The sequence below is a fragment of the Myotis daubentonii genome, chromosome 12, assembly GCF_963259705.1.
Source record: "Myotis daubentonii chromosome 12, mMyoDau2.1, whole genome shotgun sequence".
Taxonomy (NCBI): Eukaryota; Metazoa; Chordata; class Mammalia; order Chiroptera; family Vespertilionidae; genus Myotis; species Myotis daubentonii.
The window spans coordinates 45,229,613-45,255,861 of NC_081851.1; the positions used below are offsets into that span (position 1 = coordinate 45,229,613).

The 26,249-nt window shown below is 41.5% G+C and overlaps 1 protein-coding gene across 2 annotated transcripts in view; it reads left to right on the forward strand.

Annotated features, from left to right (window-relative positions):
- PUS10 (pseudouridine synthase 10) overlaps positions 1–26,249 on the forward strand; it is a 64,699-nt gene that overhangs the window by 34,285 nt on the left and 4,165 nt on the right. For both annotated transcript variants that reach the window (XM_059659726.1, XM_059659727.1), the window contains exons 9-18: positions 1,749–1,813; positions 3,119–3,204; positions 5,676–5,801; positions 11,317–11,373; positions 12,207–12,283; positions 12,377–12,432; positions 13,219–13,336; positions 16,568–16,710; positions 19,403–19,502; positions 22,126–25,438. In XM_059659726.1, coding sequence (XP_059515709.1) covers positions 1,749–1,813; positions 3,119–3,204; positions 5,676–5,801; positions 11,317–11,373; positions 12,207–12,283; positions 12,377–12,432; positions 13,219–13,336; positions 16,568–16,710; positions 19,403–19,502; positions 22,126–22,164 — 867 coding nt within the window. In that variant the 3' untranslated portion in view covers positions 22,165–25,438. The remainder of the gene's footprint in view (positions 1–1,748; positions 1,814–3,118; positions 3,205–5,675; positions 5,802–11,316; positions 11,374–12,206; positions 12,284–12,376; positions 12,433–13,218; positions 13,337–16,567; positions 16,711–19,402; positions 19,503–22,125; positions 25,439–26,249) is intronic.

Sequence of the window (26,249 nt, forward strand, 5' to 3'; positions counted from 1 at the left end):
TACATTTGCAAAAAGGGCATATTATTCAAACTCCCCTTTACTGTCTGAAGTGAGCTGGTCTTCATGTTAATGAGCAAATTAGTTGGCATTTACTTTTAGTTTCTATTATACCAGGATAGAATGGCATGGCATGGTATTGGCAAACTTTCATGTCCCATTACTTAGCTGGTTTTGTGCAGGCTCAGGCATTCCTGAATGACTGACATCCATTTTGCTGTTCTGGTTGTTAAAAAGAATGTAAGTTTATTGTCAAAAATAGTTCATTTGATCTTCCTCTTGCTTTGACTGATTGCTGAACCTTTAGATCTTGTTGGGGGGGCGGGGCGGGGGGGGCGCGGGTGGTGCGGAGGGAGTGGGGTGTAACATTTGCTGAATGCTCTGTGCAAAAATGACTAGAAATGTAGACCAAGCCTAAAGTAGCACTTCCCGACCTTTCTCACGTCACGGTGCACCCAGAACACTGCCATGTTTGTTCAGCACCCTGAGGTTAACAGATGAAGTTGCTCTAAGTTGGAAGCAGTAAGCCTGGTGCTGCCCACTGTCCCAGGCCCTGCTCAGCTCCTGTGAACTACAGGGATTGGAATATTGGCACAACTGCAGCTCACTGCTTTGCCATATCAGTTGGGAAATTCTGTCCCAATGACCTATAAGCCATATTTATATTGAAGAGCTAGGTTTATTTTGTGTTATCTTTGAGGAAATATACAAGTACCGGCATCAGATAATAGGATAAGGGAATTCTTGTCAAAGCATCATAGACACCACACCATTTGGCCAGTAGGTGCTGTATAGTTTTAACTGTAGTTTTCCTGCCTTGTGGCTGGTAGTAAATTGAGTGACCTTAAGAGATTCAGGCCTAAAATTTCCAATCTGAACAAACAGGCACTTAATTTTCAGTTCTAATCACATTTGGGGTTCCCCAGAATGTGATTTAGAAAAACATGGCCTTGATGATAAACTATTGAGATGTCTACATTGCGCCCCTTTTCAGTCAAGTGTCATTTCTCATAACAGACAAAATAATTGTGACTTATTATATATATATATATGTGACTTATCATATATATATAAAGTAGTTAGTTCTAGTATGTCTAGTATGTCTAGTTCTAGTAGTTAGTTCTAGTATGTTCTAGTATGTGATTTGGCTTTTCTTATTTTAAAAACCCCTAAGTGGGACATTTGTTGTAGATGCCCTTCTATTCAGTATCATGGATTTGTTTTACTTTGTGGCTGCTGAGTGAGTTTGAGTTGCTAGATGCCAGAGCAGGCTGCTTGGCTCTGTTTTACCCCTTAGCCTGGCAGCCAACTCCTAAATTATGTCCTGTAGCCTCTGCAGGGATATAGGGAAGAAAAGGTAGATGAATCGACCTGAATTCCTTTTGAGGCCTGGGAGAAGATATTCCAAGCACAATTCCTGCAGTGTCATCATGTTTGTATTTGAAGAATGCCACGCTTTGAGGGGAGTGGGACAATGCAGTGAAGAAGACGTGTTCTGCTAGGTCTACTGGGTATTGTAGACGTAGACTAACTAGACTGAAGGAGAAGGGTTGTAGGAGTACAGTGATTGCAGAACTGACCAAATGAGCACTTGTACATTTTACTTATTTTCTTGAAGCTATTAAGTATTTCTCCCTTTTAAGTATGTTTTTAAAATGGTATAATTTCTCCAACCATGTTCTGTGTTTCACCTCTGACATTTTCTCATCTAGCTGATAAAATGTCTTTTCTTTTCATTTTACCCTCTATAGTCAGTATTCACTAGAATGGCGGTTATGAAAGCTTTGAATAAGATAAATGAAGAGGATTTCCGCAAGTAAGTAGAAACATGGAAGCGAGGAAGCATCATGGAACTTTAGAAGAAAGGGATTGGTAGCGAGAGTTTGGGTTATTTGTCTTTAAGACAAGACTGGAGGTATTTCAGTGAGCAGGATTGTGCCTTTGTCCTCATTCTATCCCCAATCTCTAGCTCAGTACTTGGCATGCACTGGTGTTCAATACATGTTTGTCAAATAAATTTGAATTTAAGAGTCAAGTCCAACTTCTTCATCTTATAGAAGAGGATATAGCAATTCATAGAGGGAATTGCTAGAGTAGGAATTTAGAGCCAGGTTTCCAGACTCCTGCATTGGACTCCCAGTCCAAGTCCTGCATTTTGTAGTATTATCCACCTCCAGAAAAGGGAGAAAATATGCTGAAATGCAATAAGCCTTATATTTCAATTCTCAGTGTGTTTATTTTATTTAATAATATGTTATAGTTTACCCTTCTAGGAGATCCTTGAATAAATTTCAAACAATGAAGTTATGAGGAAGGTTTCCTATATTTTACTGACTAAAAATGAGTCTCACAATGGAAATATTTTTATTAAATTTTCTAAAGTAAGGACAGTTACTCTCTATAAGCAATATTTCTTGAGTTCCTAAGTGATTTCTTTGTTGAGACATCTTGGGAAACTGTATGACATTTTCAAGACAAACATTTTGTGTTAAGTCCACGTCTAGTCACTTACAGGGATACTCCAGTTCATGGCTTTGGAGGTTCCCAGGTGGTGGGCAGAGATTAAAGCCATACGCTGCTCTTCCCTGTCTGTTCTCCAGTGAAGTTTCTTGATAAAAGGGCAGGAAAAAGAGTGGACATTCCACTTTTTCTGACTCTTTGGTCTGATTCCAAAGGTCTCTGCTGGAATGAGAAGGAAAAAAAAAAGGTACCCTCCCCACAGGTGTGACCAATCTCATGGCACACCGGCGTGACCCAAATGCTTGAGGATTTTTGTAAGCCAGCAGCAAGTGTTCAGAGGTAACAAAATGGCTAAAGAATCTGGAGAGGCTTCTACTTCATATGTACGGAATTTTCTCCCAAATTTCAAGGCCATTGGAATTATCATCTGGGAGCATGAGGCCTCCTGGACGTGAAAGGCAGTAGTAAATCAGAGCCTGACCTCCTCGGTGACCCTCTCCTGGAGGCGAAAAGACCCGTATGGATCCTAAACTGAAAGTCAGGGAGAGGCTGAGTCCTTGAGAGACTCAGGCCCTGTGTTTCTGGAACAACGATGACTCATTATCATGGTTCATTATCATGTCCGGAATATAGTAGCTATAAAATTTATTTTGTTTTGCAGGCAGTTTCCTTGTCCTCCAAACTCACCAAAAGCTGTATGCTCTGTTCTTGAAATGGAATGTGCTCATGGTGCTGTCTTTGTGGCTGGTAATATTTTTTGTCTAGAATACACTTACGCTGTCAACCTACTCACCTTTCTGAAAAAACTCAACTGACTCCTCCTCTCTTTCCTTCTTCTTGTTATTAGATTCTGATTGGTTAACTCTTTGAGAACTAGAACTGATAGCCAATCTTATTTTAGGTTGTATAGGTATTCTTAAGGTCACTCGGGAGATTTGTTATTTAGAATGCCATGCCAAAAGGAAATGACACTTCCCAGGTCGTAATAGTTTTCATCAGAGATGGCCGAGTGGAAATATGAGTAGATGGCGAGACCCAAAACTGGCCAGGAGAAACACAGCCGTGGAGAGGATTTTTTTTTTATAACATGAACACAAACTTGCAAAAATAATTTTATTATCTGCAAAATGACTAAACACTTGGCTTCTGCCTGAAAAGAAATTGTTGCGTTGCCTCTCATAGCCAGTTAGCATGGAGGTCAAATCACCCCCGGTATTGCCGACAACAATCAAGGCTTAACTACAACAAGACTACGCACAAAGACCACTAGGGGGTGCACCAAGAAAGCATAAAAAATGCGGAGACAAAGAAACAGGACAAAACTGTCAATGGAGGATATTGAGTTCAGAACCACACTTTTAAGGTCTCTTAAGAATTGTCTAGAAGCCGCCGATAAATGTAGTGAGATCCTCAAGAAATCTAATGAGACCCTCGATGTTATGATAAAGAACCAACTAGAAATTAAGCATACACGGACTGAAATAACGAATACTATACAGACTCCCAACAGCAGACCAGAGGAGCGCAAGAATCAAGGCAAAGATTTGAAATGCGAAGAAGCAAAAAACACCCAACCAGAAAAGCAAAATGAAAAAAGAATCCGAAAATACGAAGATAGTGTAAGGAGCCTCTGGGACAGCTTCAAGCATACCAACATCAGAATTATAGGGGTGCCAGAAGATGAGAGAGAGCAAGATATTGAAAACCTATTTGAAGAAATAATGACAGAAAACTAACCCCACCTGGTGAAAGAAATAGACTTACTAGTCCAGGAAGCGCAGAGAACCCCAAACAAAAGGAATCCAAAGAGGACCACACCAAGACACATCATCATTAAAATGCCAAGAGCAAAAGACAAAGAGAGAATCTTAAAAGCAGCAAGAGAAAGAAACTCAGTTACCTACAAGGGAATACCCATATGACTGTCAGCTGATTTCTCAACAGAAACTTTGCAGGCCAGAAGGGAATGGCAAGAAATATTCAAAGTGATGAATACCAAGAACCTACAACCAAGATTACTTTATCCAGCAAAGCTATCATTCAGAATTGAAGGTCAGATAAAGAGCTTCACAGATAAGAAAAAGCTAAAGGAGTTCATCACCACCAAACCAGTATTATATGAAATGCTGAAAGGTATCCTTTAAGAAGAGGAGGAAGAAGAAAAAGGTAAAGATACAAATTAGGAACAACAAACATGCATCTATCAACAAGTGAATCTAAGAATCAAGTGAATAAATAATCTGGTGATCATAATAGAATCAGGGACATAGAAAGGGAATGGACTGACTATTCTTGGGGGGGAAAGGGGTGTGGGAGATGCGGGAAGAGACTGGACAAAAATCGTGCACCTATGGATGAGGACAGTGGGTGGGGAGCGAGGGCGGAGGGTGGGGTGGGAACTGGGAGGAGGGGAGTTATGGGGGGAAAAAAGAGGAACAAATGTAATAATCTGAACAATAAAGATTTAATTAAAAAAAAAAAAGAAAGAAATTGTTGCGTTGACTTTCCCAAGGGTAATCTAGCAGACAGTTTGTGTTTTGAAAGCTACAGCTGTTTTGTAGTAATATCTGAAATGAAATTGATATTTAGTTTTGACTATTGAATGAAATGAGGTAATGAAAGCTCCCTTCCTTAGGGGAGCTTTATTCATAAACCAATGAGTCATATTCTGTTAGGGTGTTGTTGTTTTTCAAGTATAAAAACTTCAAAATTTCCTGTATTTGAATTCTTTGGAATATATTATCACCAATGACTATTACATTGAAAGTATTATTAATCATCTGTAAAAGCAGTAGTTGTTCTCTTTAAAAAAAAAAAGATCCTTGGTGAGTTCTGTAATAATATAACCTGTTTTGTCAACCAGTCAGATTAATAAATATATTGAGCATTCCTTTAGAACTCATTTAATGATTCATATTATGTTGTTAGCTATCTCTTCTATTGTTACCTTAAATATTATCACTTAATTGTCTACCTGTCTATATGTTGGCTCCCCAAATTAGATTGTAAGTTAATTGAAGGCTAAGACTTGTTTTATTTATTTATTTATTTATTTATTTATTTTAGTTAGTTAGTTAGTTTTATTCTTATTATTATTTGCTAAGCCTTGTTTTATATCATAGGGTATGGCATGCAATACATAGTTGTTGCTTTTTTGTACTTATTCCATTGTGTTAATCACATCATTCCATCAAGCCTACCTTATATTTCTCTGGCAGGGAGATATAATAAATACTCCAGGAATCTGCCACAAACTCCTTGGATAATTGATGGAGAAAGGAAGCTGGAATCTTCAGTGGAAGAATTAATTTCCGATCATCTTTTGACAGTATTCAAAGCAGAGAGTAAGTGTTACATTATTCACATTTTAAATACATTGTCATTCATGAACAGACTTTTTGGAGGTGGCAGGAAAGATTTCTGCATTTTTATTTTTATTTTTTTAAATATATTTTATTGATTTTTCACAGAGAGGAAGGGAGAGGGATAGAGAGTTGAGAAACATTGATCAGCCGCCTCCTGCACGCCTCCTACTGGGGAGGTGCCCGCCACAAAGGTACATGCCCTTGGCCAGAATCGAACCCGGGACCCTTCAGTCCACAGGCCAACCCTCTCCACTGAGCCAAACTGGTTAGGGCAAGATTTCTCCATTTTTAAAATCACCACCAGGTCTGGGCCCCTGGCCTGGCAGCTTCCCATAAACAGACACTCCATGGCTGAGCTCCTCTGACCGGGGCTGGATTTGGGCCAAGGTGCCAAGGATTTCTTTCCCTTTTCAAAATGACTGCTCTTTCCTGGGAAAATTCAAAACAATCGAAACTACTTTAAATGAATGCACTGACGCGCTGACCTTGGGACACCTCAGCTTTGACCTCTTTGGTGGAATTTGAGGAAATTAAAATACAGCTTGCACAGTCAGCGCTTGACACATGCCTGGCTTCCGTCAGTCGCTAAAATGCCCTGGGAAAAAGCTGAAGCCCAGAGAAAAGAAACCGACCGCTACCATTTTACAAAGACTTACTGGGAGTCGTGTTGCGTTTTAATCCCATAGGCATTAATGAGCACAGGTTTGGGGGATGAGTCAGATCCGGGCAGGTTTAGCTGTCTTTGTCTTGATAGGCCTGTTAGGTCAAAGGCAGCATAAAGCCTCATGATTTCACCGAGGAGTAGACTCGCGGAAAGGGGCTGAGATTTCAACCACAGGAAATCATGTCCGTCAGGAAAAACTGTCGGCAGGACGTCAAGCACTCTTGAAGTGGGTTTCCTGAAATAATTAGAACACCTTTTTTGAGGAATCAACTCAACGTCCATCCTTCTCTCTGAAACACCTTAAAACAAACTTGCTGTAGGAATGGCAAGCAGTGGCTGAGATGACATATGGCTGTCCCTTCCTGCACTCTGCTTGTAAAGAGAAGCACTTCAAACCCCACCCCGCTTATAATTATACTAGGGGCCCGGTGCACGAAATTCATGCACTGGGTGTGGGCAGGGGGGGGAGTGTCCCTCAGCCCAGCCTGCCCCCTCTCACATACTGAGAGCCCTCAGGCGTTGACCCCCATCACCCTCCAATCGCAGGATCTGCCCTTGCCCAGGCCTGACGCCTCTGGCCTAGGCGTCCAGCCCAGGCAGCGGGGACCTGCAGTGGCAGCGGGGGGGGGTGGGGGGGGGCGGCCGCGATCGCGCGGGCTCCGCCCCTGCCCAGGCCTAACGCCTCTGGCTGAGGCGTCCGGCTCGGGCAGCGGGGACCCGCAGCTGCAGCGGCCCCGCGATCGTGGGCTCCGCTTTAGGCCCAGGCAAGGGACCCCTAGCTCCCGGGACTGCCAGCTTTGACCGTGTCCAGCTCCCATCTCTGGCTCCACCCCTACTTCCTGCTATCACTGGCCAGGGCGGCAAAGGCGCCTGATTCTCCGATCATGGCTGGGTGGCAGGGCAAAGGCGGCCCCAGGGCCGCCTTTGCCCTGCCCCCCAGCTCTTAGCTCCCCCCTGGGTTTCCGATCACTGTCAGTGGCAGGGGGCTTCTTCCTGCTTTCCCTTTCGCCTCCCTGCATTGTGCCTACATATGCAAATTAACCGCCATCTTGTTGGCAGTTAACTGCCAATCTTAGTTGGCAGTTAATTTGCATATAGCCCTGATTAGCCAATGAAAAGGGTAGCTCGTACGCCAATTACCATTTTTCTCTTTTATTAGTGTTAGAGCAGCCCTCTTTGTAAGGGTCTTTTAAGAATTGTTTAACTGAGTGAAGAAGAAAGTAACCTAGCAAACTAGTATTTTCCAGAATCTTAGCAGTAAGGACTCTGGGTTACTGCCATGAGCTTTAATCTACTGAATCTACTATTCGCACACTAGCTATCTTATAAAACTTATCCAAGTCGTGGAGAAGTGAAAATACAGCTTTGGCACAAGACGTCTCTTTCAAACTTTTTTGTGGCCACCTCACTCCTTTTCTGTAAGATTCAAGAAACTTTCAATTCTGATGATGTGGGTCCCCAGGAAGCCCCCGCTGTGACCAGCGTGTTTCACCCTTGCAGTCTTTCATGAAGGCACTCCATTGTCATTTTCCATTTGAGGGGGAAAATCTGTCCCCAAGCTGGAAATAAGTAAAACTGTGTGTGTCACATATATGGTTGTGTGTGCTGAGGAAGTTTATTGAGAGCCACTTAAGAAAAAGCGTATTTCTGGAGGCCTCTGTGCTCAGGGGCTTCTTGTCATGATAAGACCTTGTTGTTCGAAAGGCCTGAGTAATAGCATCCATTTTTCTAAACCCCTGCTTCTCAGATAAATTACTTGTTATTTCAGGGGTTCACCTCTGACCACTCAGGGAAGATGGTTCTGACTGTGGGACCTCCAGGTTTTACAGCTCGATGAAAATAAGCCGGTGTTGCACGAAGCAGCCTAGCTACTTCAGAAAGGTTCCTTCCCCTAAGTGAGAGATACAAACTTGTCTCTCAGTCACTTCATGTTATGTACTTGCGAATTCCCTAGGCGATGAGTAATAAACTTGAACACTCTCAAAATCAAAGAAAAATTTTCCCCTAACACACTCACTCCATCGCTCAGTGAGTAAGTGTTTGTCATGGCGGCTCCCTGCTGAAAACTGGTCAGTGACTGAGCTACAGGATCAAGTCCCCACCACTTCACTTGACATCCTAACGTTAGCAGCTGGTCTCTGCCCCGTTGTCTGCCCCTGGGTCTGAGGCCACTGCAGACCAGCTGAACCACAGACATAGTTCCTGATCCTTCTTACCCTTGGCTTTCTATTTGTTTTTGAAACATCTGTTTCTTTGAGCAGAAGACTCAAAGCACTTATAGGGTTTAGAAAATGCAACTAAGTTTTAAACAATGTGTTTCCCAGAATGGCAGTGGCTCCTTTCCTCTTTTTTTTATCGGCTATTATTCATAATTGCCTATGAATAAAGTTTTGAAGTTTGCCCCCAAAAGTGTTTTTCCATGTGGGATTCAAATTTGTAACATTTTCCTAAAATATACAGTAAATACCCCCTCTCCCTCTGTCTGGAAGGACTATGATGTTTCTCTGGACTTCTCCGGAGCCTCGCTTTCTGCCCCTCTTTCTTGTTGATGTGCTGGAATTTGTGAGAAGTTAGATGGACTGATTTATGAGTTTGAGATTTCTGGTCTGATTTAGCAGTCACTGTGGCGGGTGTGGCTCAGTCACTGTGGATTCCTGCTTCCCTGACATTATGGCTGGTTTGGAGATGGAGGTGAACAGGTATAAGACACGTCACAGCCATAAGGAGTCGGTATTTTTCAGCTTCCCAGATGCCATCTGAACTCTCCATTTAGCTCTCCATCCCCAGTTGGTGCTACTCTTAAGTGTGTTGACTAACTGAAAGCTACTAATGTTGCTGAATGTGTATTAACAGCTTGACAGTGGAGTGTAAGCATGGAATGGATGGTTCTTTGGGACTTACTGGTCCATGGAATCCCACTCCCTGCCTGACCTCGATTCTCTACTGGCCAGTCCTCTGGAATAATGCAGCACAGCCTACCCAGACTTATGAGCCTCACTCACAGCTTGAATTCTAGACCTGCCTTGGATAGCTAGTGCTTAGCTAGCCAGTCCTTGGTTGCTTCTCTGCGTGAGAGCCACAGCTTTGGGCCCTGAGCATAGAGAGGAGCCCCCTCTGCCATGGCAGTACCTGACACCCTATAGCTCGGAGCCCATGTTTCCAGCAGGCGTTGGCCCTGGCTTGCTAACGTGATTTTTTAAAGATGAAGGAAGGGTGAAATCCTGCTTTCTTCACAGCTAACCATCCTGGGAAGGAGGGCTATGCTTGAGTGTAGTTTTCATGGACTTTAAAGCTTTTAGCCTTCCCCTTTTAAAAATCTACATGAGAACTTTGCATTTAGAATCTTCCCTGGGAAGATTTAACAGTGGCTGTTACAATGGAATTCCTCCTCCTCCCACCTTCCCATCTGCTCATCCCATAGTCTTGTTCTCCCTTATCTCGTGCTTTCCAGAGTGGCTGGCCTACCGAGGAATAAATAAAAATCTCATCGCTCTCACTGCACTGTGCTCTAAGTGCAGGAATGCTCCCGTACTTCTGCCCCAGCCCTCCACTATTTGATGGTCCATATCCCTGCATAAACAGTAATCTCTGGGAGGACAAGAGCTATGTCCGCCTCATGTGCCTTAGTCTTCCATCATCTCGCACAGTGCCTTGCACACACATCCTGTACATATTTGTTCCCGAATGAAAGAATCAGGGTGTGAGCTCTATGTTCAGAGACCTTAAACTCTACCACTCTGATGACTGACCAGGCTTTCAAAAACATTCCCGCCTTTCCCAGTCTTTGGTCCAAGACTGGTCTTGCTTTCCGTGGGCACAAGTCTGAGCATTTTTGGCTGTCTTCTCAGTGGTGCAGTATGGACAAGGTTAAGAAACTCTGGAGCCAGACTACCTGGTTCAAATCTTGACCATACCACTTATCCGTGACGTGATCTTAGATAAGTTACTTATCCCCTCTCTGTATTACCTACCTTATAAATAAAATGGAGATAATGTCACTGTCTATCTCATAATGTTAACCTATCTCATAGTGTTAACACATATGAAATGTTTAGAATAATGCCTCTCATGTTAATGTGGGCTATGGTGATGATGAAATCATTAGTCAGTTCTATTTCTAAAAAAGCTGTCATGTGACACTTCTCCCCTCACTTTTTTTTTAAACCACTTCCCATTTCAATATTTGCAGCTTTTAGTCTGTGATGACCCATCGATCTTAAAATGAACGCTAGTTTTGTCACAGTTCCAGCTTAGATTTGCTTATATAATGAACTTGCGTTAGAGTCAAATGTTTCCTCCCTCCTTTCCCTTTCATAGAGTTTAATTATCAAATAAGTGAAGAAAGTAGATAGACCTTTCACCATAAGTTGTGACCAGGGTGGTGGTGGGAGGGTGTGGGGGGCTTCCTCCAAATCATGCTCTGCGTTTGGCTTTCCCGTGAGATGGTGATTAAGATCTGGCCTTGACACTGGAAACAAGTAGCTCCGCCATTTAAATTGTGACCTTGAGAAAAGTACTTAACCTTTCTGAAGCTTGGTGGTTTGTTTTTGTTTGTTTTTTTAATACCTATCTCACCGGGTAAAATTAAATGAAATAATGTACGCACAAATTTTAGCTTAGTGCCTGGCATGTAAGTGCTCAATAAAAGGTGTTTGTCATTATTATTGGAATCTTTAGGAGAGATTAGAAATAGAGGTGGGATGATGATTATCCTTTGGGATTCTCCTGTAAATTGTTTAAGAAAAATTGGGTTTCTACCAAAGGGCAGGAATGGAAGTATTAGGACTATTATTTCTCTGAATTTTTTTTTTCTTTATCTGCTTTCTGAAGGTTTTAATTTTTCATCCTCTGGAAGAGAAGATGTAGATGTGAGGACATTAGGAAATGGTAAGATTGCAACAGCATCACTCGACTAGAACTAACTTTCAGATTATCACTATAGTTTACTATAGTCACTGACTCAAAACCAAAGTGGGTGGAGCCCAGAGCTCCTCTCCAAGTGAGAAAGCTTTGTGGATTATGGCGCTATGTTTATAAATTATATAATTGTTATGTTTTAACTGGAGTCATTTCTTCAGAGGCCGTTTTTATTGCATACCTGTGGGTTACAAGGGACTTTTATGTGCATTCAGCAGGAGGTGCCTGATTTCCCCCCAGAAGTTTGATTGTTAATTGTTCCATTTAATAACATCTCAGCAGGACAAGAACAGTTTTTAAAATGCACATCTTCGTTGAAAAAGTGACTCTGCTCTTTTAACCTTCATTTCTGGTTTTTCGTTGTTTCATTACAAGAAAAATGAGAGCTATTTGAGATTTATAGATCCTTCCTCTCATAGAATCACAGCTCCTCTGTGTCACGAGAGGATTGAGCTAGGAGGACGGATTTCAGCGAGGCTTACCTGGACATGGCTGCATGTGGCAGCATGACACCAGTGTAACCAAGTCCGTTAGTGGTCGTTTAGATTTTATTTTGTAACTAACACAGGCTTGCCTGTGGACCTTTGGGAAAGCAGTCACTTTCACATATTGCCTGCACTGGGGTTTAGCAGCTCCCCAAAGCCCCTTAATTCTTTTTACACATTCTCCCCTCCCCAGATGTAGCTAAACTTTCAGTCCTCTAGAGCTCACCTCATGTTTTCACACCTCCTAACCCTCTTGCACTCGCCCAAATGTTAACTCCATCCACACGTTTCTGTTTCATGGCGGGGTGTGTGCTGCAGGAAGGCCCTTTGCAATTGAGCTGGTGAATCCTCATAGAGTACATTTCACTTCACAAGAAATTAAGGAACTTCAGCAGGTAAACCACTTCACGGCATGGAAATCGTCCTGTTTGTGCCACTCTGTAATTGACCTGGAGCTGCTAATTGTTTTTCTTTTTCTGCTACTATAGAAAATTAATAGCTCGTCTAACAAAATCCAAGTCCGTGACTTGCAGCTTGTCACAAGGTAAGGGTAGGCTCACTGGAGGTCATTTCAGAAGGGAAGTTTCAGAGCATATATCTGATAAGGGAATTATATCCAGAATATATGAAGAACTCTTACAAACCAGTAATAGGAAAACAACCCAACTAATGATAGGGAGATGAGTAAGTGGACATTTCTCTGAAGAGGATATATGAATAAACCAATGAATGCATTTAAAAAATGCTTAATGGCATGAATTATTCGGGAAAATTTAAATAAAAACCATGAGATCCAACTTCACTCATTAGGATGTTTGTAATAAAAATGATGGAAAATAACAAGTGTTGACAAGAATGTGGAGGAATTAGAACCCTCATGGTATTGTAAGTGCAGCCAGTGTAGAAACAGTTTGGTGGTTTCCCCAAAGGTTAACATATGACCCAGCAATTCTACTTCCAAGAGGAATGAAAATGTACATCCACACAAAAAACCTACATGAATGTTCACAGTAATGTTCATAATTGCAGAAAAAGTAGAAACAACCTGAATGTCCATGGATAAACAACATGTGTTATATTCAACCATACAATGGAATATGAGTGATAAAAAGGAATGAAGTACTAATACATGCTACAACATGGATGAACCTCAAACACATTATGAGGTGCAAGGAGCCAGACACCAAACACCACATATTGTATGATTCCATTTTATAGGAATTTCGTGCACCAGGCCTCTAGTTTTATATATTCAGACAAACGTTTGCTTGCTTGCTCTATCTATCTATCTATCTATCTATCTATCTATCTATTTATTTATTTATTTTAGAGAGGCAATAGGACATATGAAAGAAGGTGAAGAAGAAAAGACCAAGACCTATAGTGCCTTAATATGGACAAATAAAGCAATACGGAAGGAAGACATTGAATTTCTAAATGACATGAAGGTAGCTAAATGCCCTGATTCTTCTTATTTTATTTTTCTACTGCCTATAAAAGAGTCCTTTGTCTTCTAGTTTATTACCAGCAAGTCATAGAGCATGGGCATTGGGGACTGTGAGACCTGGTTTCAACTCCTGGCTCTGCCATTTACTAGTTGAATGACTGGGCAATCCATCTAACCTGTCTGAGAGGCAGTCTTGCTAGTGAGGAAGAGCCTGCCTCTGAGGACAGATGCCTGGGTATAAACCCTGGATCTGCATTTCTTAATTGTGTGACTTTGGACAAGTTACTTAGCCTCTTCAATTTCTCCATGTATAAAATTAGAATTAAATGAGTTTAGCCCCAAAAGTCACGTAGAACAGTATCTGACACATAGAAAACACTCAGCAATGCTACTACTGTATTTGGCCTCCCGTACAAAAGAAACATAAAGTACATAAAACATGTTATAAATAAATAGAACAGCATAATGTGTAGAGCACTTTTTTTTTTTTTTTTTGCCCCATGCTAGATTTTCCTTCACGTGAGCATGTCATTATAAAGGGTCTCCCAGTTCATTTGAATATTTCTTCCCATCCGCCCCCACCTCTTCCTATAAAGATAATTTACTTTCACACACAAGAAATGAGAATAAATGGGCACAAACATGTTCATATGTAGTTATCAGACATTATTTACATGGGCAATATTTTGTAATAATCTGGATGACCTGCTAGAGGGGATTGGTTTAATCTTACGGCTTATCTGTATGTGGGACTGTTACTAGCCAGCTGTTAGAAGTTATGTGGTAGATGAGTATTTGTTGACAAAATTGGAAATGGTCCTGACAAATGGTAAGGGGAAGAGAGCACACACACTGAGGGTCTGTACACATACGCATGACTATGTAGAAAACAAATCGGCAAAAGATTTCTTGAGTAGGATTTATACTTATGAAAAATACAAACCCCCAATAGAGAAAAAAAGACAAAGGATACGAACCAGCAGCTGAAAAAAAGAGCAACTCCAGATGGTCAGGAACCATTCAACAAGATGTTCCACCTCCTCACTGAAGTGACAATGAGGCCATCACTTTACTCCTCGGAGACTCACAGCACCTGTAGGTTGGAGCAGAGGGCAGGCTTGTGGCATACATTCAGTAGAAATGTAAAGTGTCCCAGCCTTTTTGGGAAAACAATGTGGCAGTGACTGTAAAAATTAAAAATACACTGGTCTCCCACCCAGCACATCTACTACAGGCAGTCTGTCCTGAAGAAATAAAACCCCAGGGCACACAGATATGCGCATCGAGGATATTTGTTCAAAGTGGCAAAAAATCAACAGTAACAAAACTGGAAACAAAATGAATTTCCTTTAATAAGGAAATGGTAGAACAAGTTGGAATATGATCTAACTATTTAAAAAAACACAAAAATAGAAAAAAGATAAAGGTAGGTTGACGTCTATGACTTGCAAGAACAAAACTTATGAAGTCAGCTTATCTTGTCAGAACAAAGTGCTATTAACATAAAAGAATTATTGAATCTTCAAGCCCATGACTTAGTCACAGGGATGTAAAGTATAGGAAATAGAGTCAATAATATTGTGATAACTGTGTATGGTGCCAGGTGAGCACTCGACTTATCGGGGGAACCACTTCATAAGTTACATAAATCTCTAACCACTGTGCTGTGCACCTGACACGAATATAAGATTGAACGGCAACTGTAATTGAAAAAAGTAAAACAGAAAAAAAGCCCTGTGAGTTAGGAGGGGCCATTGACTCCTTGCTCTGATAAAAGCAGTCCCACAACTTCAAGTGCAGTTGTTGTCAGAACTTGTTCTTTCTTTCTTGGTGGAGAACTTGATGGGGGTGGGGGTGGGAGGACCAGACCAAAATATTTCTTAGTGTGGCTTCAGGCACTCACTGATCATGCAAATTAGAAAGGAGTTGTTCCAACAAGAGATGGCAGAGGACTCAAAGTTCTTATGAACCTGCATTTCTGGTTATATCCAATATCTATTTTTAAAACTTGAAATTAGTTTGCTTTTTATAATACTAACCTCTGTTTCTTCATTTATATCTTGTGACATAAAAGGATTTCTCTAATTTTGAGGAAAACAAGCCTGTGTCCCTAAACAAATCTGAATTGTAAAAAGACATGCAGTATTGTTATTCTCAAGTAACTTGACCGGGCCAACAAATAGTAAGAGGTCCTCGTTTATTGCACACTTTTGTCATTATTATGTGGGGACACCACTCTAAAATGATGATACAACTGCTGATTTTTCAGATGTGTCCTTTCTTATAACCAAAAAATAACCCTGAGGAGGTGTACGGTTCTACCTAACACATGCACACTGCCTGTACACACAGGGAGGCCGAAGTCCCGCCTTTGAAAACTGCCGTTTCTCACCCCCACTATTGAAGAGGCTAAGTAACTTGTCCAAAGTCACACAATTAAGAAATGCAGCCTGAAATCCCCACTATTAGGTTATTTTGTTGGGTTAGGGGAAAAGCAGTAAGAATATGTCTTCTAAAAGAGCTGTTAATGTAAAGGGCGGGTTCCTAATCCTATATAATAAAAGCCTAATATGCAAAGTGTCCAGTCATCCAGTCATCCATTCAACCAATCAAAGTGTAATATGCTAATGATATGCTAAGGCCGCTCAACCACTCGCTATGACGTGCACTGACCACCAGGGGGCAGATGCCCCAACCGGTAGGTTAGCTTGCTGTTGGGATCTGGCTGATCAGGCAAGTGAGACGGGCTGGACACGCCTTGGAGCCCTCCCACGGTCCCTCCCTGGCTGGCCATCCTCCCATGTCCCTCCCCAGCCCCAATCATGCACCGGTGAGGTCCCTCGGCCTGGCCTACGCCCTCTCACAATCTGGGCTGAGTGACTTCCGCCCCCCTCACCCCCCCCCCCACCCGAGTGCATGAATTTTATGCACCAGGCCAATAGTGGTTAAATATTAGAGCAAAAGGGACTTTGGGGAACATTGACATCAAAGCCTTTTCTGGGGCACTGGGGCCCAGAATGTAAGTATGGACGAGGCTATGAGAAGTCCCACAGAGCGTGAGCCTTTGCCATACAGTTTATTACGGTATTAGTTAGTTTCTACCATGACAGTGATAGGTGGGGTCCTCTAGAGAAAACATGTGTGGTGAGCCACAGAGGACAAAGGAGGTGCTAACAGGAGCTTCAGTGGGCAGCAAAGCTGACTGCATAGTTGTGTATCACGTCCTCCTTAGGACTTAAAGATCGACCAGAAGACGCCTCTGCGGGTCCTGCACCGGAGGCCCCTGGCTGTAAGAAATCGCATCATTCACTCCATGGAGACGTGCTATGTGGATGAGCATCATTTCCGCCTCCAGCTAAGGACTCAGGCTGGAACGTATCCTTTCACCTTCCGCACAGCAGTGACCTAACCCCAACCCTAGTGGAAGAGTTCGTGCTGCCCTAGAAAATAGGTTCGAAGGATCTAGGAGGATAGGCAAAGGGTTAGGTTGGAGAAGATTTTTTGTTTTGTCTTGTCTGAGTGCTTTTCCCTCATTAAATTTGTATTTTTCAAAATGCCATTTTAAACCATGAGGCAGCAGCCAGTTCAAAGTGATCTTTAAAATATGTAGTGTCTCACACAATGGTGAGCACATAGTAAGTACTCAGGAAACACGTGGATTCCTTGGCTGTCTTTACACATTTTGCCAGTCACATGTTCATGACCACATTTGGGCCCTTTCAACCTTTTCTGAGCACGTGCCGAGATGATTAAACACTGAGAGTAGATGGGAGTGGCCTCACTTTACAGAATGGTCTTTATTGGCCGCTGGCCCAGAACCAGAGAATAGTCCAAGGCTGATCGCCTGTCCATAGCCTACCCTGCCTTGCATGGTTTGGCATCAGGTCTGACCTGCTGGTTATAAAATATTAGAGAACCTAAAAAAATAAAACAAAATAAAGTTAGAGAGCTGCTGTAGTCCTAGCTTTAGTTTACTTTTCAAAGGTGCTCCTAGTTTTTGTTTGTTTGTTTGTTTTTTAATGTATTTTATTGATTTTTTACAGAGAGGAAGGGAGAGGGATAGAGAGTTAGAAACATCAATCAGCTGCCTCCTGCACACTCCCTTACTGGGGATGTGCCCGCAACCCAGGTACATGCCCTTGACCGGAATCGAACCTGGGACCCTTGAGTCCGCAGGCTGCCCCTCTATCCACTGAGCCAAACTGATTAGGGCAGTGCTCCTAGTTTTCATTTGTTTCTTGGTTTTATATTATTTTGTGATCTACTAGCATGAAATGACAAAATGCCATCTAACTAGTATAAGATTAATGATATGCTTATGGATATAAGAGGGAAAATGTTAATTTTTAATCACCAAATAGCATTTGTACTATGCTGCTGTAATTAGTCTGCCTCTCCTTCCCCACCAACCTCCTCACCTCTCTGTTTCCCCTATCCCGCCCTAGGAGTGACCAGGGTTTCCCCCTCAAAAACAGGCATAGGTTACTTCTAAAATCTCCTAAGATTTTACTATTTAGAACAAGGGGTGGTCTATTCAGTGGGCAGATCTTTGTATCTCTGTTGTTTGGAGCACATCTGCCCATTATACATGGCATGTGGATGGGATTTCAAAGAAATCACAAGTTCTTAAAAAAAAAAAAAATCCTTTCTACCTAATCCTAGCTTTAGTTTTGTGTGCTAGGGAGAAATGCAGTGGTATTTTGGAGAAGCTAAGATCTTTTTAATCTCATTAGATGTTTTTAGAACTAGCCATGTACATGTAACTTAAGGCATTAGCCAAGACAGCTGGCACAGCTTTAGATACTCAGAAATATATGTTTTTCACAGATATTGCTCAGTACATTGAACGAGTTCATTTGACATACACCTCACCCCTCAGGGTATGATTAAGAACCATTCTGGACCTTATAATTGATTTTGGGTCATCTACCTCATCAATGCTACTCAGAAGTGGCATTCTCTAAAGAAAGTGAGAGAAAAAGAATGATAGTTGTTAACTAATTATGAGTTTAGCAAAGAAGACAGTTACACATCTTATGCTTGAGTCAAAACTTTTGGTGAAACTTGAGTGAATAAACTTTCAGAATATCAGAATATGGGGATATATCAGCATATTATGCTGTTACTTTTTTTAAGTTATTATTAATCATCTGAGAACAAACTTATTTTTTCTATTCAAATCATATTAAATTTTATACCAAGTGCTGGTTTATGGACGACAACATAATGGTGAATGAATTTTTACTGAATGCTGGCAAAAACGTATCTTTCAGATAAAGATTGTCAAGGTTGTAGTAGTCCTGTGTAAGGGATGTTAATATAATCTTATTAATAACTAATTCTAGGATTAGTCACTGACTTCAAAATTTGAAGACTTCTGAGTAAAACACAAAGTTGCCCCTGTAAAAAAAGAGAGAATTTACTTAATCCTTTTGCTTACCATGTTTGCAAAACAACTAGAATTTAGGTCCTCTGATAATCCTTTTGAAGGGCCTTCATCAAGACTAAATTGTCTTATTGTCCCTCCCCTCCCATTGCCATTGTGTCACTGGATCACATTACAAGGAAAGCCGTCTCTGAGGTGACTCTTGTGACTCTTGTGACTCTGGAAACCTATCACATGGCAGATACCTGCTGCCATTATTGAAAAATGGGACAAGAAAGATGTCAAAATGGAAGTTGTGGCGAAGAAACAATAGCTGAGATTTAAAAAAAAAAAAATATATATATATATATATATATATATATATATATAGCATTTATCTACAGCTGATTGTGAAAATCCATACCCAAACCTTGACACTTGGAGATGAGCTAAAGAAAAAAGAAAATGATGACTCTTGGCAAGTTTGATGTAAACACAAGTTGTAGGTCCTGATGTTGGCTGCTAGGCAGGTAGGATCCAGTTTGTGTAGCCTAATTTCTGAGACACACATCACAAGTCACAGCTCAGAAATAACCTCTTTTGTAACATTTCTACTTTTATTATTTCTCTTTCATCTATCAAATCTCACCAAACAATGGGTACTGCGTGGCTATCCTATTTTTTTCCTTAAACAAACCCCAGCTACATTAAAGAGTTTGTACATGGAGACTTCGGGAGAACCAAGCCGAACATTGGCTCTCTGATGAATGTAACTGCAGACATTCTTGAGCTGGACGTTGAGGTAAACCATTTTATTGTGGAAATGCCCATTTTCACCTTGAATTCAAAGTTATGCTTTTTTGGCATTAAGCCAAATAGTACTGCTTACCTTAAGAGGTGTTTGAAAATGATCAAAATCTCACAATAGCTTTATATTGCAGGGAGGGTCTATCTTGGAATTTTTATGTCTTTAAAAAACCCCACAAGGTCTCATTTATCCCCCTTGCAAAAATATATAGCTAACTTACTAATTGTTCTTTACATATGGCATGAGATCTAAACCCTTAAACCCAGCAAAGAAATGAAGTTGCCTTTCATATGTCCTTTGGACTCTATAGTTCATTCCCATACCAGTTTTGTCTTTTAAAGAATTTAAGGTAAACTACTGAGAAATGTATGTTCAGGACAGGGGTAGAAAATGGATTGAGCCGATGGTTATTAATAAAAGCAGTTCTATAAGGGACCACTATGATGTGGTCCAAATTCTCCACTCTTATAATCTGAATTGAAACAAGGTTAAATTTGTAAGTAATTAGAAAAATGGACAGACTGGATCTTTCAGGAAGTTCTCCATCAATATTTTTCTTATTTGAGCAGCAGTAGGTATTGAGTCACAAGTTGTGCTCCTTGACGAATATCCCATTAGGAATACAGCCCCTTCCCACCCCCACAACAAACATTTTAGGAGATGCTAACGTTTCGTACTTGGGAATTGTACCCATTATAAAAGGTGGGTAGAGTTGCCCAGTGTGAGAGCAGCTATGGCAATCAAGTGAGCCCTGGAACATTATTACCTCACCAGCAGGCCTCTTGAGTGCTTTCAGATTGGATCTAATACAGCGCAGTCAGTGACAGCATCTTCAAGGTTGCAGGTAGCCTCCTCGGGAAAACACCGTCATTCAGTCATTCTGATGAAGACAACCGTCTGTTAAAGAAAATCCCAGTTGCATTGTTTTCTTTGCCTTACTTCTCAGGACAGTTTCAGAGTGTCAAAAGAGCCACAGGCCAGTGTTTCTCAGCCCTGATTGTTCAATAGACTCACCTGTAGAGCTTTTCAACATTACAACATACTTACCCCTCCTCCACCCCCACCTCTCCCGCCCCACCGCCCACAACACTACAAGATTGTGAGCAGTGATGTTTTCTGGGTATATGGCTATAGTCTCAAACAGAATCCAATTATTTCCCAGAGATTTATAAAAGAGCACACACACATATGCAATTGTTATTTGGGGTCTTCTAATATTTTCTGCGTATGGTATGTGAAGTGACTCATAGATTAATTCAAAAATCATTTTTAGCAAATTTAGTTCAAGTTTCAAAGTTTAAGTCTCAAACAACACAGGTACAGTGGATTTTTTAAAAGAAACTTTCCCCTCAATTAAGCCCTCTAGGGTAGTGAAGACAAGGTGCAATTTCGTACTTCCAAGGCTGGAATGTGGCACAGAATAGTCTGGTACTATAATTTCATTATGACTTGAAGCTCAAGGTTTTGTTTTAGAAGAGCCAGACCAGGGTGGGTAGAAATATGGGAACATGAAAATGACCAGAAGAATAAAAGTGGCTGAAACTTCTTAGGGAAAGTTGGTGTTGCCACCTGAACTTTTTTGTTACTTACCCATAAATAACATTAAATTTTTTTAATGTACTCTAGTCTCTTTTATCAGTGAAAAGGCACAGTTAATAACCAGCTGAGTAACAGAATGCTCAATAAATTTAGCAACAGACTGCAGGCCCACGAACCCCAGGTCCCAGAGGGTTTTAGAGTGTTAAATTGCATTCATTGACTCTTTTCTTCAAATGCAGTTTCTTCTGTTATAGTATACTAGAGGCCTGGTGCACGGATTCATACACATTGAAAGGAAATTAATTAGAAGATGGCCGGCAAAGTGGGACTGGGCAAGACAGGCTGGACATGCCCTGAAGCCAATTGCCCGCAGTCCCTCCCTGGCCGGCCGCACCTGGGGTGGTGCTGGGGCTCAAAGGGTGTCTGTGGAGTGAGCAGTTCCCTTCGGCAGGTGGGGCCCCTTGGCCTGGCCTGCGGGGATTGGGCCAAAATCGGCAGTCCAACATCCCAAGGGGTCCCAGAGTGCAAGAGGGCACTCTGCAAAGTTGCTGTCACTCGACAGCTCCTGCATTGAACATCTGTCCCCTGGTACTTAATGTGTGTCACAGCTACTGGCCGGTTGGCTGGTTGGCTGTTCGCTTAGCCTTTTATATATATAGACTAGAGGCCTGGTGCACGAAATTCGTGCACGGGGGTGGGGTGTCCCTCAGCCCAGCCTGCATGCTCTCCAATCCGGGACCCCTCAGGGGATGTCCTCCGGGATCGGGCCTAAACTGGCAGTCAGACATCCCTCTCACAATCCAGGACCACTGGCTCCTAACTGCTCACCTGCCTGCTGGCCTGATCCCCCTAACTGCTCCCGCCTGCCGGCCTGATCACTCCCAACCGCCTCTGCCTCAGCCCCTCCACCATGGCTTTGTCCGGAAGGACGCCCGGAAGGTCATCCAGAAGATGTCCGGTCTAGTTAGCATATTACCCTTTTATTAGTATAGATTAGAAGTCTTAACTTACACAGCATTACCAGCAATTGCTTCCTACAACAGGAATATATTTTAATGACTTGTTTTCTTCCTTCCAGTCTGTAGATGTTGACTGGCCCCCTGCTCTGGATGACTAGCTTCCAAGTTTGGAAATGGAGTAGGGTTTTCGTGGCCCAACGTGGATGTCCATTCAGCATACATTGTAAAACGGCTGTTTACCCACGATAAGGGTGTCTTGGCAACTGTTTGGATCATGTTGATCTATTTATTTTTAAACTTGTAACATCTCAGGATCCATATACAGTATGTGTAGAATGTGTGCTACATTGTTCTAAAGATGTCTTATGATTTTTCTTGTTCCCTCGCCAACCCCCACAAGTCCAACTATGAATTATGAAACCATTCCCTATATTCATTCTTCCATTTAGAGAGGTGCACAAACAGGATACATTCTCTGATAATCTTAAGAAGCTGTAATTTCTTTCAGCAAAACTTCCCTTCACAAGAGAATTACCACCTTTAAAATCATGTTCTAAATTTTTAAAACAATGTTGATAAGTTGTCTATATTTATGCAGCACAGTATCTTATAATAAGATACCAAATGCAAATCTGAGACCATTAATATTTTTCCCAGTAAGCTTCTAGCAAGCTGTTACCAATAGAAGTACTCTTGGTGTGATTTGTCACAAATGCTAATGACTTCAAGTTACTCATTGACAATCTAAAATTGTCAATGCCTTTCCTGGAGAGGGAAAGTAAAACCTTAGGAATCGAGGTAAGAGACTTTAATAAATCTTTTAAAGAAGGAGACACAAGTGCCTTCAATAACTTCATTGCCAGGGATAAGATTTTGAAAAATTGAGATTGCCAAAAAAAGGTGATACTATTCTAGAGGGCTTCAATATATTATCTAACCTCAAACATCCTTATCAGGTAGACAGGATATTATCATCTCCATTTTATAAATATGAAAACCAAAGATAGCAGTTAAATGATTTATCTAAATTGTTAGTTACTTCCATGTCTAAGACCAAACTTAAGTTTCCTGGTCTGTAGGCCCTTTCTAATAAACCTTATTATTGAGCACATACTGTCTGAAGGAAGCAGTTGAGGATGTCATTTTAATGCACATAACCATGAAAACTGACTTTTAGAATTTAGATTCAAGGAGCTTATCCCAAAATAGCCCAAGTATATTTCATAGTATTTCATGATTACCATTTGCTAGTAAGTTAATCATCAGTTAGTACTATGAAGAGGAAAAAACAAACAAAACCTAGAGAAAATGGTTGAGTCATTAAGAGAAAACTTTCAGAAAGGAGTCTCATTAAAATTTTACACTTAAGTGTCATTTCCATCATCCTGACTCAACGCTCTGAGCTTCAGAACACATGTGACTTGGATAGTATTAGATTACCCAGTTTCCTATCTCTCCAATATAATTCAGATACTAAGATGTATTATTTAAAAAATTTGTTTTAAAATATTTTTTTATTGATTTCAGAGAGGGAGAGGGAGAGAGACAGAAACATCTTATCCCCCCCCCCCCCCCCATTCCCCCTTACTGGGTATAGAGCCCGAAATCCCAGCACATGACCAGGAATTAAACCTCAACCTGCTGGTTCATAGCTCGACTCTCACCCACTGAGCAACACCAGCCTGACAAGATGTATTATTCACTTCAGAAATCAGGAAAATGGTTTTTTCATGAAATTTCATTATGTGCATAATAGCAAGTAATTTTTTTTCACTATTTTCAATAAGCCAGAAAATGAGAAAGGGATAATAGAAATAAACTTTTGATAAAAAGGTAAGAACTTTTGTGTGAATGTTTCTCAGTTTCTGGGGAAATTTTGCTACAAAAAGACATTTAAATAATGTGGGGAGCTAGTCTTTTGCATGTTTTTGGCTTGTCTTTGAATTCAGTGGATCTGCAAAATGGAAGAATTCCGAACCTCCTGAGCTAACACAAATTAGAAGACCACTATTTCTTAAATTTTTATTCCTGAGGTTATGCAAAATTTCAAGCAAAGTGTAAATTTTAGTTATAAATACTTATTTCAAATGTTCATATAATAATTATGAGACATGTTAAATTAATGTAGCTCTTTGTTTATGCAAAACTGAAAACATTAAGTAATGAGAATACTATCGTTTCACTTTTGCTTGTATAAAAGTATTTTAAAATTAGTTTTGTGATATCTTACAGCTTTAAGTCTTTTAAATAACACTTAGTGAAAGGACCTTTTGTACTTCTTAGCACCTCTTTGTCCCAAATATAGTCTGTGGTTTAGTTTAAAAAAAACATCAACTCTAAATACCTGGAAAAGTAAAAATAAAGTTGGTAAAATTAAAAATTTCCTAAATAAGGTAACTAGTTACATTTGTAAGTTATGTGAAATAAACTTAGAAGTTAAACTCCCATTTCCAAAGAGAAAAACTCTTTACTTAGGTAGATATTTTCTTTTGGAGCTTGATTCTTTGATTTTTAAGTCCATATAAAAGAATGAACTTTGAGGTAAGCTTTTCTGAGTTGATTTTTAAAAATGGTACCCTTTTTTTTTTTTTTTATGAAAAAATACTTTCAATTTCACATTCACAGGGAAGTTGCAAGAAAAGTGCAAAGAAACTTGTTTCCTGAATCATTGAGCCAGTGATGCCCTATCTCCCTACATTAGTATGTAATTCTTATAAACAAGGACATTGTTCTACTTCATTCATCACAATATAATGATCAAAATCAGGAATTAATTTGATACTGCACAGTTAAGGGATCACACTTTAGTCTCCATGAATCTGAAACAGTTCATCTTTCTTTGACTTTCATTATTTTAACACTTTGAAGATTTCAGGCCAGTTATTTAATAGATTGTTCCTCAATTTGTGTTTGCCTAGTATTTCATTAATAGATCCAGGTTGTACCTTTTTAACAAGAATATCACAGAAGAAATAGTATCTTCTTCTTGCAAAAGTGTCACACAATTTTGGTTCGTGCTGTTACCAATGATTAGACTTTTTTCAATTAATGAAGGTAGTATCTGCCAAGCTCTTCCACTCTTTTTTCCCTTTGATTAATAAATATCTTAGAGTGACATCAAAATTTCACTTATTAGTATTAGCATTCATTGAAGATTTTCAACTGAATCAATTATTACTACAACTAGAGGCCTGTTGCACGAAGAGATTTGTGCAATAGGCCTTGCCTTCCCCTGGCTGCTGGCAACGGTTTCCCTTCGGCACCCGGGACCCAGGCCTTCGCTCCAGCTGGAGCCTTCAGTCTTCGCTCCAACGCTTTGACCCTATGTATGCAAATTAACTGCCATCTTTGTTGGGCTAATTTGCATACTCTCCTGATTGGCTGGTGAGTGTAGTGGTGGGATAGTTAATTTACATGTTTGTTTATTATTAGGTAAGACTAGAGGCCCGGTGCACAAAAATTTATGCACTCGGGGGGAGGGGGGGGTCCCTCAGCCTGGCCTGTGCCCTCTCGCAGTCTGGGACCCCTTGGGAGATAACAACCTGCTGGCTTAGGCCTGCTCCCGGGTGGCAGAGGGCAGGCCCAATCCCTAGGTGCAGCCCCTGGTCGGGCTCAGAGCAGGGCCGATTGGGGAGTTGGGGCGCGTTCCCCTGTCATGCACAGAGCAGGGCAGATTGGGAGGTTGTGATGCCACCCTCAGTCACGCTCAGGGTAGGGCTGATTGGGGGGTTGGGGCACCGCCCCCTGTCACACTCAAGGCAGAGTCAATGGGGAGGTTGCGGCACCACCCCCTGTCACTCACAGAGCAGGGCCCATGGGGGTGGGGGGGGTTGGGGCGCCACACCCTGTCACACACAGAGCAGGGCCGATCAGGGGGTTGAGGCGCCGCACCCTGTCACACACAGAGCCGCAGGGCGATCAGGGGGTTGGGGAGCTCCCCCCTATCAGGCACAGAGCAGGGCTGATCAGGGGGTTGAGGCGCCGCACCCTGTCACACACAGAGCCGCAGGGCGATCAGGGGGTTGGGGAGCTCCCCCCTATCAGGCACAGAGCAGGGCTGATCAGGGGGTTGGGGCACCTTCCCCTGTCACAAACAGAGCAGGGCGGAGGGGAGGTTGTGGCCCCGCCCCCTGTCACACACAGAGCTGCAGGGCGATCAGGGGGTTTGGGCGCTGCCCCCTGTCACGCTGATCCTGGTGCTGGGAGCCATATTACCCTTTTACTATATAGGATAGAGGCCTGG